This window comes from Equus quagga, chromosome 14 (assembly GCF_021613505.1).
Source record: "Equus quagga isolate Etosha38 chromosome 14, UCLA_HA_Equagga_1.0, whole genome shotgun sequence".
In the NCBI taxonomy this organism is placed as follows: Eukaryota; Metazoa; Chordata; class Mammalia; order Perissodactyla; family Equidae; genus Equus; species Equus quagga.
The window spans coordinates 2,057,497-2,072,146 of NC_060280.1; the positions used below are offsets into that span (position 1 = coordinate 2,057,497).

Sequence of the window (14,650 nt, forward strand, 5' to 3'; positions counted from 1 at the left end):
TTTAACCGTTTCTCTGGAGGAGGAGGGAGGGTGAGAAAAGAGTCGAAACCATTCAGAAATTGACTGGTGTTCCAATAGTCTTAGAAAGTTATTGCCCAGTCTCCAGCTAAGACGGGGAGCAGATTCTGTACCATGTGATGGTCCCTTCTCTAGGCTGAGTAGGTTAGTGGAATAGGGGCCTATTCACAGAGAGAGGTTCATATCTCTGCTACTTTCTCTTTAGTAAATTTAGTAAAAAAACAAAAATGACCATGATGTTCCTCTGATACTTTCGATGGACTCGTAAAGGATTTTGATGCAGTGCTTGTGCCCGTAGCTTATCTGAGTTAAAGAGAGGAAGAAACGGGGCCTGTGTCTGTACATTACCATCGACATGAGAACTGGAAGATAGAGATATATAGATATACATGACTGAATTTGTTCAAGAATTTAAAGTCCAGTGGCTGATCCACATGTTGGTGGATTCCGTATAACTGTGCATGGTCCCGTTCTGGTGAGCGTCTTGACTTTAGGTGTAGACAGAACATAACCCATCGTTCCCACAGCCTGCCGTAGCAGGGAACAGGCCTTCCTCTTCTGGGATAACCACTTTTAGAAGACAGAAGACATTGACAAGGTTAGAACCACTGAGGCCGAGTGTAATAGTCTCAGGAATGGAAAGGAGGACACCAAACATTTTTATATTAAAAAAAAAATCAACATTGGGAGCCAGCCCTGATGGCCTAGCTGTTAAAGTTGGGCGTGCTCCCCTTTGGCGGCCTGGGTTTGGTTCCCAGGCGTGGAACCACGCCCCTCGTCGGTCAGTAGCCGTGCTGTGGTGGCTCACATAGGAGAACCAGGGGGACTTACCGCTGTCCACAACTATGGACTGGGGCTTTATGGGGGCAAGGGGAAGGGAAAATGAAAAAAAAAAAGGAGGAAGATTGGCAACACATGTTAGCTTAGGGCAAATCTTCCCCTGCAAAAAGATAAATAAATAATTTTAAAAAAGTAAATTGTACCCCCTTGTGCATTTAAAAATGTGTCCATATCCTTTGCTCCCCAAACTCCACATCTTGGACTTTATACTATAGAACTGCTTGAATACATGTGCAACAATATATATTTAAAAAAAAATCATCATTGGATATAACCAGGAGGGTTTCCAGGTTACTCAGGAGAGCTCAGTGGATTAGTGAATTTTCTCCATGGTAACAGCGGTATTTCTAACCTTTACAGGAAAAATCCATTAATTTTTTGCAGAAGTTAAACTTTCTTTTTGGGTTTCCAATTAGACCCACCAGTGTGCAGTCCCTCCCTCCCTCGACCTCCTTTCTCCCTTTTTCTATCTCTCCTCTCTTGTTGCTTTCCTTCCTCCTTCTCTGACAAAGATGAAATGAAAAGAGTAACCATTAAAGAAATGCAAGACTGTCCAAGCTGTATACCATGTCTTATTTCCCTCACTGAAATTGCCATTGTTAAAACACATTGTTTTTTTTAAGAAGGTGTAAAAAAGAAAGAGAAATTGAACAAAGCCGGAGGAGGCAGCACGCGGAGTCGGAGTGTCTGCGCTCATGGCCCCTTGAGGGCTGTGGTGGGGAGCCGCCTTGTTTGGTGCTTTGCTCTCTGCATTCCATGTTTGTGTCTCTGTGACCCTCTCTTTGCATTTATAGCTGCTGCTTTTCACCGAGAATCCAAAATAAGTGTCCATTCCTACAGAGAAATTAAAGGAAGCTGTCAGTGTAGAGTTAATATGGTGAAAGCATCCTTAACTCGGCTGCACACCTCCTAAATAATTAAAGCTGTATGCTGGGAGAGTCAGATTTGCATTTCTTTACCAAGTTTATTTAGCACACTTTGTTACACTCAATTAAATGAGAATGTTCTGTTTCATTTTCTTTGCTTCGGGTTGATCATTTTGATTCTTATGCCCTAGTGTAATTTCACAGTGCTTAGGTCTCTGAAACTACACATATATTAATGCACGTGTGGATCCGCACATCCCATTAGCAGGCTCACTGTGCTGAGTAGCCTCTGCCCAGAGCATTCGAACACCCCAAGCAACCTGAGGTGTCACTGGGACTGCGGGCAACTCACTGTGGTGAGGAAGGAGCTGGAACAAGTTCTTTTAACATCTGATGTTTTTGTTGAAGTCCTATTATTTTGGCGTCACCTTCCCCCCCCCACAGCTGGATCTGTGAATCTCTTAGCAAAAACAAGAAGATAAGAGTGTTGAATGATTGTGGAAAGAAATTAAATAGAAATGCTCTGTCTGTCTCTCTACCTCTCAGTGGCAGAGCATGTGCAGAATGTTCTCCATAAATTAGCTCATTGCTTAAGTTATGCATGTTTAAGAAGGAATAAATTAGTTATCCGTTTCCTAATGAGTAGTGGGATCAATTGGAGCATGATGAGAGAGAAAATAGCATAATTTTGCTTCCCCAGTTGGGGCTCAGTATCCCTCAACTTCACCATTAATCGCTCTATCAGTTTCCTGGGTTATTTCCGACTCTACATGTAAGATATTCTTTGCTTTTAATTTTCCTGCCAGGTAAGTAAGACTTGTTGAATTGGCCCAGTGGGGTTGTAGATGGGCGGGGCTGCCTCCTGTGCACCCAGAAGTGTCCCTTGTTACAGTGGGCCCCTCTGGCTTTGCGTCAGTTTGTCTGGGTGCGTTCACGGATAAATATCGATATGTATGTGTGATGACAATTATGAGGGTTCTAACGTATTTCACTGTTATGGGATCTGTTATGTCTACTTTAGGGTCGACCCCATCCCATATGACACTCCAAAACCAGCGGGCCACACGCGGTTTGTCTGCATCTCAGACACACACTCCAGAACAGATGGTATCCAGATGCCTTATGGGGACATCCTTCTCCACACAGGCGATTTCACCGAGCTGGGACTGCCCTCAGAGGTTAAGAAGTTTAATGACTGGTTAGGTAAGGAATGATTGCGTTCTGGCGCCCCCAATTAACCTTCCTGTCCGGGTGTCACTCACTGCGTCCTAATTGAATTAGAGCGCTTGGAAGCCAGCTCAGCCACTTCTCCTGTGATGTGCGGTGTGTCCAGCTTTAATCCAATTCTGTTAATTAAAGATGAATTTTTAGATATTTAATTTTACTGTGCATCCTTTTAGTGCCTGGCCTCGGCGGCTCTGGGGCAAAGGGATGGAAAGCTTTGAAACCGGTCTCATCTCACTCATTCTGCTTTAATGAGGGCATTCATTGGCACACATGAGACCTAGAATCATATTTTTAATTCATTGGCTCTGCAGTCTTTCCCAGATATTATGAGCAAAATGTACAAATGACCTACCAGTAAGAGAACATTTCTAAGAAATGAAGGAGGACGTAAGAGTCCTTGTGTGAAGGGATGGCCCAGCACGATGCTGCGGGAGCCGCTTTCCTCAGTGAACCTGGGGTGGGGGGGCCTAAGGCCTCTGGAAAGATAAGATGTCGTGCTGTGAAGCCCCCAGAACTTGGAATATGAAACCACCCTCCATACTGAGAAAAGGGTAGTGACAGCTTTATGGTCACTGTAGATGGACACACAGGTCCAGTTATGGGAAAAATGTTGGCTCCTGGGTCAGGCAGTTGCCAGATATTAGCATGACAAGGCAATGATGGGGTTATTCCTAACTAGACGAGGTGACAGATCTTTAAGAGTCCTCGTAGGTGAGGGAAAGAAGTGCAAGGTTCCGAGATTTCAGAGTCTCTAGACACTGAAGAATTGCATAGTGAAGAGCAGAGATCACTCCGGAAGAGGAATGTCATGAATAGTATGTCAGCCAACAAAAATTCTCAGGTTTAGGCAGAAACTTTAAAATTCATTTTCCAGCAAACTAAAATTGAGTTGCATCAAACCAAGTTGAGAAATTTTTACATAATTGATTAGATGATAAGATGTATGTGTTAATGGAAAAACAGTATTCACTGAAAACAGTTAAAATATATATAAAAAATAAACAATAAGCCTAACTAATAGCATAACGGTTTTGTGTTTTCCTGTGACCTTGCCCATCTATTTTACATAGTTGACGTCAGAGTCCGTATCTGCTCTTTTACTTTTGGCTATTTTTGTTTAATAGCGTTGGTAAGATTTTAAATGATTTTGCCTAATTTTCATATTTATCCTTTTTAATAACAACATGACATTCATACTGTTCTATGCTTGTATTTAATGAGACATCCTTCTAAAAATGAACGTTTAAATGGATAACAGTTTTTCCTCTGATCGTTAGCCCTGAAATGTGCGTTTTCCTTTGTATATGTCTTTTTGCTTCCGTTGACTTGTTTCTTAGGGTAAAATACTGTGAGTTAAAGTGCTGAGTCAAAGGAGATGGAAAGCTTTATGGTTCTTGCTGGGCGTTGGCATCTCGCTTTCCGAGGGGACCGTGGCCGTGTGGCCGGGACGGCACGTGCGTATGCTGATTTTGCAGCGCTGGACCCTGCAGCTTTGTATTGGGGCTGTTTTAGAAGGTATTCAGTATCTCATTTCAAACAGCAAGATGTCTTAAATTTCTGAAATCTTGTTTAGCGTCATCTCATTTTTACAGATGACTCAGAGAAGCAGAGACACTAAGTGCCTTTCTCAGAGTCTCCTTGTGGTAGAGCCGGGTCTGTAATCCAGATCTTTTCATTTCTCTTTGGCGTCTGTAAATTTACCTTCAAGTACTATTATCTCTTCATTTTAGCAGCTTTTCTTTATGAACTATTAGCAGGCCAAATTATTTTGGGTTGAATTTTGACAGTTTGAAACTGTTCTGTGATGGCTGAATCTCTACACAGAAGTCCTCCAGCTGCGCTGACAATCTTGATTTGCAAGGAAAGGGAATAACCCTGTGGCAGGCGTTTACACAGACACAAGCCAGGATGGGTCCTGGTTGTAATCTTGTTTAGCCACTGACCTTGGCCGGCTGAGTTAACCTCTCTTTTCCCCTTGGCTTCCCTCTGCAGAACCAAGGATTAATCCTACCTGCCTTTCTGGGCTGTTGTGAGATTAATCAGTAAATGATTACTGCTAGTATGTTTTTGTGGGCCATTAATAACTGAATGGGGAATGTGGTGAATGAACCATCAACAGATATTTAAAGGGTAAAGACAAGAAGAGGTCAGAGGAATTATTTAGCGGATTGGAAGTAAACACTGAGAGCCTTTATAAGGGAAGGGCCTCCATGAATGGAAATGTGCCGTAACTAAGGAAATAAATGATAAGGAAATAAAATGCTCGGGTCCAGTTGCACGGTCAGTTCCCATTTCTCTTCCCATTTCCCCCTGCTCTCGTGAGGCAGGAGGACGAGGTCTCAGCAGGCATGCAGAATGAGAGGCTGAAGGGAGCCTGCGGGACGTGGACAAGAGGAGTCAGGATCCCTCAGGAGTGCCCAGAATAGCTCCGTTACCCCGGCAACCTCCTGGCACCCTGAGGGTGACAGGTGGGTGGCCACACTGGACCCCGTGACACAGTCCAGGCCTCTCACCTGACAGAGGTGCTTCCAGCAGCAGCTGCCAGCTGGCCGGGCAGAGTGGAGTCTGGGGTCAGATCAGTCTAGGGTTTTTCCATAATAGGGTGTCCAGCTCTCACTGGCATGGGTCCCCACGGGTTGGCAGGCCCTTCGATTCTGGTGAACCTCTGCTTCAGTTCCATCTTTCTCCTCTGGTCCAGGCTGTGCTGATGATGGGAAATCACCTGACCATCCCCCAAGCTCCTCTGCCCTCCCAGTGGGCTCATCTGTTTCTGCTACACGCCAGGCACTCCCAGCCCTGTGCCGGCCCTCTGAGGGTGCTTGTGTTATCCCCTTTGCCAGGTGAGGGACCTGAAGCTGGTTGGGTTAACTTACCCAAGGTCATTTAGCAGAGGAGAAGCTCAAAGAGGCCAAGAAGTCCACCTGAATTCACTGGACTAATAAACCTGGCTTGTCTTAAGTAGTCCACCTGGGTTCACTGAACTAGTACCTGGGTTGTCTTAAGTAATCCACCCGGGTTCACTGGACTAGTTAACCTGGGCTGTCCTGAGTAATCCACCCGAGCTCACTGGACTGGTTCACCTGGGCTGTCCTGCCCACAGTGTGAGCCCTTGTCCTAACCGTTCTGTGGTGTTCTGAGTGGGCTGATGGCAGCTGGGAAGCACGCAGGTTTTAGGCCTGAACTCAAATGCAGCGGCTTCTGGCAGCTTCCTGTGGAGGTTGAGTAGCTGTTTGACCACGTGCTGTTATTTGAAAGAGATGTGTAAGCCCTGCCCGTCCTCAATCTCACCCTCACCCACCAGCTGCAGGGCCTGCAAATCCCACCGTGAGTTGCCTGTTGGTTCAGAGGTGATGGGTTCTGGTTAATGCGTGCATGTGCCCTCTGGCAGGTGTGACACATCAAGTTATTAATGCAAAGTCATTTATGAGATGAGGCAGCACAGCCCCAGGTCGTAAGAAGAGAGAGCTCCAACTAGACACAGTCAGAGCCTGGCCTGGTGGTGCAGCCTGTAATGATTGCCAGCAGCTGGAAGGGCAGCTTCAGTTTCCTATCTTTGCTGAGTTGCTTAACCTGAGCCTTGATTTCCTCATTTGTAAAACGGGCGTGATAATAATAAAGCCCCCACAGTGGTTGTGAGGATTACTCCGTGATAAAGCTTGTACCCTTGTTAACACAGCCCTGGCATGTAGGCTGCTTTCCACAAATAGTGGAGGAGAGGATGAGCCAGCATCTCAGAATCCAACAGGGAGAACGGGGAGGGGCTGCGCTGTGAGTTTAAAGGGAGACAGCGCGTGAGAGGGAGCAGGTGTGAGAGTGAGGCTGAAGGCAAGCCGCCCCTTAGCAGTTATACTGGCTGACAGAATGGGGCTCCAAGGGGCAGTGGAGTGCCACCTCCTGCCTTGATAGAAGGGGAAACTAAGCCTGGGGAGACTGAATGACTTGCCCAGGGCTCCTCAGATGACAGCCGTGTTGGGCTGGACCTTGGATGGGGAGGGGGTTGAAGTGACGTGTATCATCTTTGGGTAGTAGCGTGTAGACATTGCACCCCTTCCCCACCCCCGTTGCCTGGATCGTTTCCTGCGGTCCTCAGTACCTGGTGAAGGAGGTACTACCTTCTCTTTTGCTTCTGAGGAGATGGAGCCTCAGTGATGATAAGTCACCAAGATCACACAACTGGGAGGTGACCCCGGGATTTGAACTTGGGTCCATCAGACTCCACTTCCTAAGTGTGTTCTCCTGTCTTTCTCTAGTTTCAGTCTGGGGCCTGGGATCCCTGCCAGGCGGGGGCCACATTCCAGGTAAGACAGTGGTTCTTTGAGTAACAGCGTCCCTGACACACGCCGACACTCGTTCGTGCGCTCAGGCCTGAGGGTGGTTCGCCTCGTGCTAAAGCTGTTTTGCGGCACTGCCTCCACCTGTGAGTTGGCCCACGGGAGGGCGTCCTGAGGTGGGGAAGCCATCTTACCATTTGGTGTGGGCCACCCCAATGGCAATGAATTACCAAAGGACGTATCCGCAAAGAACGCTGAAAACAGAGCCAGTCCCAGAAGCTGCGAGGGGCCGTGTAAGTTACCCTGTGAGGCGGGCGTTTCTGCACTCAGTTCAACCCTTGAAATGAAGAGCCGCTGACGGAGGCTGAATGTCTGGTCTTCCGGAGGCAGGTCTCTCCCACCTAGAGCCCTTGAATTGCTAATAGCCAGTCTATTCCAGCCGCTGTGCTAGGGCCCTCAGTGGCCCCTTTCCTCCGAAATGTCTGCCTTGGGTTGGGGAATGAACCTTTAAATCTCCATCTCTGCCACCCTGGGGGAGCTCCCGGAATTCTTGTTTTTTTCACCTCTCCACGGTCTTGAAAGGAACCAGCCTGGGGCCAGAGAGACCCACGGCCTCTTATGGCCAGGGACTGCAGGGTTGTGGGAAAGAGGCACAGAAGAATCTTCCCTAAAGAAGTACTTTTTGGAGTGGTAGTTAAATCCCATGGCCCTGTTAATTTGTTGGCTCCGGTATGCTACAAGTATGTATCGAACGGGCGTTGGGGAACTGAGTTGGGTTCCTAACACCTGAACGGTGACAATATTTTCGCTTTTATCTTGGTGAAAATGCATCCCAATCAGACTTGGCTTAAAAATAAACTTACCCACTATAGAGTACTTGCCAGTTAAAATGTGATTATTTTTATTGCTTTTTTAGTAAATTCTGAGCATGGGTGCTTCCTGGCCCCACTGATGTGCCTGCGGTATGTCGTGGCAGGCCCTGGGCCCGGTGCGGTCTCCCTCACTTTACCCCTGTGTTCTTGTGACCTCTGCCTCCTGGTAGTGTGTTCTGTTCGCTCCTTGTCATCCTGCTGTCTCATCTTGGCATATTTCTCGAAGCATTCTTCTTGAATACTGCATGTGGGCACGGGGGCTGCACGGACGAGCAGGAGGAAACCCTCTCATTTGATCACACGTCCACCTTCTTTCCACAGCACATTTCTTCCCGCTCCCCAAATGCCCATGCCCTCTCTTCTTCGCAAACCCTGCTCCCACTTCTTGGAATGCCCCCTCGTCCAGGAGAGCTCGCTCGTCCTCCGTGACTGACTCTGTCAGAGAGGCTGGTTGTGGCGTGATCGTTCACTTGTCACTGACAGCACGTATACCTCGCAGGCGCCTGCATGCACCCGGTCCTGAGTGTGGCCCGGCCTGGCCGGAGTCAGTGTGCACAGTGCGCTGTCAAATCGTGAATGAGTGCGTGGATACAGAGGTACGGGGCTTTTTTCTGGCTACACTTTTGGCCCCAACTTTAAGATCATGTAGGACCGTATCTAAAATCTCCTATCCTCCTTCCATTGCTTTTCTCCTCAGTGTTTGTTGTATCCAGTTGGCTCTTGTTTGTAATTCCTGTGCACTGTGCAAAAAAACTTAAATGGAGTTTATTGTGGTGGTGGTTGTTTTGTTTCCTACATTATAATTCATATTAAATCTTGGGTGCCTGATCTTTCAGCTGAGGGTTTATTTCTAACAATCCCGTCAGTCGAAGTCCCTTTTAACATAGCACCCTTTTCACTGTGGCTTTTCTGTGGTCTCAGTTGTTGAATAGCCCTGAGCTTCAGTTTCTCCAAGCCTAGAAGAAAGAATGAAAATGCTTCCAAGGACATCTCGGGAAAAGAGTTCTTCCTGTGTGGAGGAGCGTCGTGTCAGGCGTGGCTGTAACGGAGTGTGACGGTAACAACACGCCAGGTCGTACACTGCAAATCCGTTCTGCCCCTTTCAGAATCATCGTATCAGGAGGCCAAGTTCTTCCCATCGATCTTGCTAGTGGCCCAAAGTTTTGGAGCTGGTCTTTAGGGAAAGCATTCACAGCCTGAGCTGTTTATTTTATTCTTATAATAGGTGCAATGCATGTTCATTCCTGAGAACTTAGAAAGGAGAGCTAAGTGACAGAAGAAAACAAAACTACCCACGGCCAGAGGTAACCACCGTCAGCTTTTTAGTGTGAATCTTTATAGAGTGTCGTTTGTTGATGCGTATGTACGCTCACACGCATTTTACCAAAATTCAGATCTTAAGACCATTTTATAGTCTGCTTTTGACTTAACGGTATACTGTGAACAACTTTCTACATCAATAAATATGGCTAAAACACTTTTTCCCTGAAAAGAATATTTTCAATATAAATAAGGTACACGTACATTAGAAAAATTCAAGTGTTTGACATAGACAAAGTAGAAAATATACATTCCTCTATATTCCTATTTCCAGAGTAATTACTGTTTGGTGTATATATAGCATTTAGGAAACTTTTCTCCTTTCCGCTTCTATTTTGAGTATCCTCAATAGCGATCTTCACCCCTTAAGGGATTTTTAATACCAATTTTTAAAAATTAATAGAGCTGTGCCTATTCTGTAATTTTAAAGAACCTGACACGCCGCACCTTGTGTCAGCACAGTGTTCTGCTGTAAGGTACATCTGGTTTACCTCCCAGACCTCTGTTACTGGACACCTAAGGTGTTTTCATGCTTTTACTATTATCTGCGCTGGGGTGATGAACATCCCTCTTGCTCTCGCTTTGCAAACATTTTTAGATCTGTTCCCAGGGTGTCTTCCTAGAAGTAGAATTGTTGCTCCAAATGATATCTGCTTTTTAAAGAAACGTTTTATTATGTATTGTCAAATTTCCCCCATAAAGATTGTAATTTCTCCCTAATAGTCTCAGTAATATTTGAGACTTTGTGTTACATAGTTTTCAATGTCCTCAGTGGCAGAAAATCTTCAGAAGCCCTGTAAGGACTTCTTAAAAACGACTAGAAACTCTTTTTCTAATTGTGAAAGCTTACATGCTCTTTGTGGAAAAAATGTAAAGAATGGTACAGAAAAAATAATTAAGATCACCAGTATATCCTACAATTCACAGATAATGACTGTTAGCAGCTGGCATGCATCCTGTTGTGTGTGCGTAAATGCACCTGTGCATGCGCATGAATAAACAGTGTTGTATAAGGTCAAGAGCATGAGTACTGGATTTTATGTTTAGGTCCTTGTTTCAACATTGTTAATTCTGGGATCTGTACTTTATTCCGCTGTAAAAGGAGAATTATTAACGCTCAGCACATGTAACCTACAAAGACTGTTGTGAGGCCAGATAAGATCTGGTACCCAGTGTGCACAGGTGGTGGATGGGCAGTCGGTGCTCCCTGGTGCTGTTGCGTTATCCCAGCGGCCAGGACTCGTCCTTCCTACCTTAGTGAGTTTCTCTTACTCCCTGGGAGGGTACAACTTTAGGGAATGTGGCCTTACAGTCTTTTGTGCCACAGTGGGCCCATGGCCCACTCTGCCTGTGGAGCAGAGGGAAGTGTGAGCACCATGGCCCTGCCGTCAGTCGCCTGGCGCTGTCCCCTTTCCAGGCATCCCAGACTCAACGCCCTAGACATCGCCTTGGATTATAATAAGCCTCCGAAGCACACACCTGAGGGGGCCGGCCCACCCCCTCAGGTCCCCCTCTTCAGCCTCTTGTCATCTCCCCCTGTCCCCAATCTTTTGTGTGGCCCACTCGCTCTCCCCTCCAGTGTCACCGCCTCTCCTGCTGGAAACCATCCTTGCTGACTAGCTGCTGTACGAACTTCGGCACCCCAGGCTTTAGCCAGATTTCAGTTTATTGTTTTAAACCCTCACCCACAGATTGCTTTCCAGGCACGGCTTACAGGGTTAAGGCTTCTGATTTTTTGGAACAGTGCAAAATCATTAGGAACTGGAGTTTGTGAAGTGGGCAAGTGGAGATGTACCATTTTGGATAAAAAACAGTGATGTGACATAGTGGCAGCTACTCTCCTGTGGGGTGCCCTGTGGTTCCCAGAGAAAAGTTTCAGAAATGATATGAGCAGGGGCTCCTCCTGGGGATGCTCATGGTGACCTAACTTTACGACCACTTAGCAGTCGTATCTAAGAGAGGGGCCAAGGTGGGAACCTTTAAGAAGGGCAGACGAGAGGGCTTTCCTGTGACTCCCAGAGGGACTGTGCCAGAGTTCCTTCGAGCCTAGATGCTCTGGTTCCTATTACTAGGGTATCACATCAAAGGACCGTCTTTGTCTTTAGCTTGCTCACAAAAACAGTATCTGACATGCTGTACTTTTCAGTTTGGGGTTCGTAATTTGATTTTCCCAGTTACCATCCTAGAGTTATAATTTATTTAATAGCTTCTCTTTCAAGCAATTTACTTAGGGTTTTTTTTCTTAGTATGAGATCCTAGAATTTCAAAAAGTGCCTATGAGTTGCCTATATATTCTGTCATGTGGATACAAACATCTTCTCTTGTCTGTAATGGTATAGGACGAGTATTTGCTTAATCCCAGGAACACTTGGCTCATGCTTATTATTTTCTTGTCCTTTTTTTTTTCTTTAAAGATTGGCACCTGAGCTAACATCTGTGACCAGTCTTCTTTCTTTTCCTTCTTCTTCTCCCCAGAGCCCCCCAGTTTATAGCTATATATTTTAGCGGTGAGTGCCTCTGGTTGTGCTGTGCCGGACGCCACCTCAGCATGGTCTGATGAGCGGTTCCATGTCTGCTCCCGGGATCCGAATCAGTGAAACCCTGGGCTGCTGAAGTGGAGCGCGTGAACTTAACCACTCCCCCATGGGGCCGGCCCCTGCTTGTCCTTCTTTACACTGAAGAATCTTTTATCCTAAAGAGAATTATTTCACAGTCTAATTCACATATAAATACATTTTCCCAATGAGCGCAAAATTAACTTTAAAGTATAGTTCAATTTTGATATAGAATTAAGTACTTGGAAAAAAAAAAAACCCAAATACAGAATAGTTGAATATGCTCAAATAAGTAAGATTGGCTTTTGTTAGAAAGAATCGCTAGTGACCTGAGGACATGGTGACTAGGTCGTTGGTGATCCCTCTGAACCTAATACTCTTTGTGATGGCCAGCCATTTTCTTAAATTACATTAATTATAATGCCTCTAATTTATAGGACATCTTTCCTCCAAAGGACTCACAGTACCTTTGCGGATATTAGATCATTAGTGCTTATAATGGTCCAGGAAGTTGATGTGGGCAGACAGCATTATGCCTGTCTTGCTGATGGATGGATGGAGGTCCAGGAAGTGGAAGGACAGACGGGGGTCATATTGTGAGCCAGCACAAGAGCTAGGACAGGAGCTAAAGTCACTGGACATTGTCTTCACTCTTCCATCCTCCAATTCTAAAGCTTCTTGCCTTCTTGTTTGCTGGATATCCCCATCTCCTGAGGCAAAATAGACATGGGCAAGACCCCGGACTTCAGCTGGACAGGAAAAGCCAGGCCAACCCTTTCCTGAAAAGGGTGGATCTTTTTGCATTTTATTCTACGAAAATTGTATCACTATTACAAGTGGATAAATAAAATAATAAAGGAGTTCTTTGGAAACAGAAGAGTTCCCAACTCTTCCAAACTATCTGGCCCAAGAGGAAAAATCGTCGCTCCCAAACTATATAATCCTAAATCCTGGAGCAGGATCTTTGTATCCCAGAGCACATAGGGACTTCATCCGCATGAGATTATTTGCACGTGATCTCAGTGTCTTCTAAGGGCCAGGTCCTGCTTTGTGGTGGACACTGGGAGTGCAGAAGGAATGAGAGAGCATATCACTGCGTCTAGCATCCAGCCTCCGAGTGTCGGTACAGCCCCGCGTCGCTTAACGACAGAAAACGTTCTGAAAGATGGTCATTAGGGGGTTTTGTCATTGTGCAAACATCGTAGACTGTGTGTACTTCCACAACCTGCGAGGCACAGCGCGGTGCACACCTGGGCCACATGGAACTAATCTTATGGGACCTCTGTCATATACGTGGCACATCTTTAACTGGAACGTTGTTAGGTGGGGCACAACTCTGTCATTTCCCCCGTTTTATAAATTAGGCAACTAGAGCTCAGACAGTTGGAAGGTCGGGCCCATTTTGCACAGATTTGCTAGTGCGGGGCCGGGAGGGAGGGCTGTATCTTCTCCCTGAGGGGGATGCCATTTCTCACCCTGTGCTAATTCTGCATAGCAAAACCTGGGAGATTATTCTCATTCTTTGAGGTTTTGTTTGTAGAATGGAGTACTGATTTTATCTTAATCTCTGTCTCTCCGGGTGCTTGCCAGTACCTGTAGACTAGGCATTTCGCCATAGATGGTAGATAAAACCAATGTACCTCAGGCTGAATTAATATCACTCCCACATACTGCTCGTTCTCCCGAGCTCCCCTTCTGCTCCACATGACCTTGAACCCCAGCACCTAAACCTCCTTGTCTGACTATGACTGTGAGCCATCAGTTTTACTTCCAGGCTGTCTTTAGGCCTCTGTTGCACCTAAAGAAACTGCCACCACCCAGCCAGCTGTTGCCTTTCCTGGAATCCTTTAGTAAAAATTGTCACTTCCTGAGCCTGTCACTTCCTGCTGCCTGGCCCTTCACGAGAACTGACTCCTCGATGTTCGCCACCGTCAGGGCAGCCTCACGCGGTCGCCATTTTCACAGACGCAGGAAGGAGGCGAGGGCTCTGTGTCCACGGAGCATCCTGTTGGACTGATTGTGTGCAATACCTTTTAGGAACCATTTACTGATGGAATACTCTGCTGTGGCATTCAGGGCTCCTCATGAGCTGGTCCAGCCTGTCTGTCCAGCTTCATCCCCACCATACTCCCGTCCTTAGCTCTCTGGGCTCACGTCTTACCGTTTTCCCCCTTGTTCCTTCTCCTCCGACTACAGAACATTCTGCTCCAAGGTTGTCCCACCTTGAACCTTTGTACTTATCCGTTTCCTTGGTCTGTTGGTCTCTCCTTAACCGCCGCCTCCTTGGTGAGATCTTATTTTTCCTACTTGTGTATCTTCTTATTTATTGTCAGTTCCGTCTACTGAAAGCAAGCTCCATGGGGGTGTGGACTGGTCCTGCTTACCATGTATCCCCTCTGCCTGCAACATTGCCTGATGCACAGGAACTGCTCAAAACATGTACACCCAGCGAGTGGATACATGAATGGAAGTAGGCTCTGCCAGAACAGGGGTGAGTGAATGGGTAGATGGATGGAAGCAGGCTCCAGGAGAACAGGGGTGAGTGAGTGTGTAGATGGATGGAGGCAGGCTCCAGGAGAACAGGGGTGAGTGAGTGTGTAGATGGATGGAAGCAGGCTCCAGGAGAACAGGGGTGAGTGAGTGTATGGAGCATGGAAGCAGGCTCCAGGAGAACAGGGGTG

At 46.5% G+C, this 14,650-nt stretch overlaps 1 protein-coding gene across 2 annotated transcripts in view; it reads left to right on the top strand.

Moving 5' to 3' along the window:
- Nucleotides 1-14,650, top strand: part of MPPED2 (metallophosphoesterase domain containing 2) — a 169,325-nt gene that overhangs the window by 43,168 nt on the left and 111,507 nt on the right. For both annotated transcript variants that reach the window (XM_046684614.1, XM_046684615.1), the window contains exon 3: nucleotides 2,746-2,927. In XM_046684614.1, coding sequence (XP_046540570.1) covers nucleotides 2,746-2,927 — 182 coding nt within the window. The remainder of the gene's footprint in view (nucleotides 1-2,745; nucleotides 2,928-14,650) is intronic.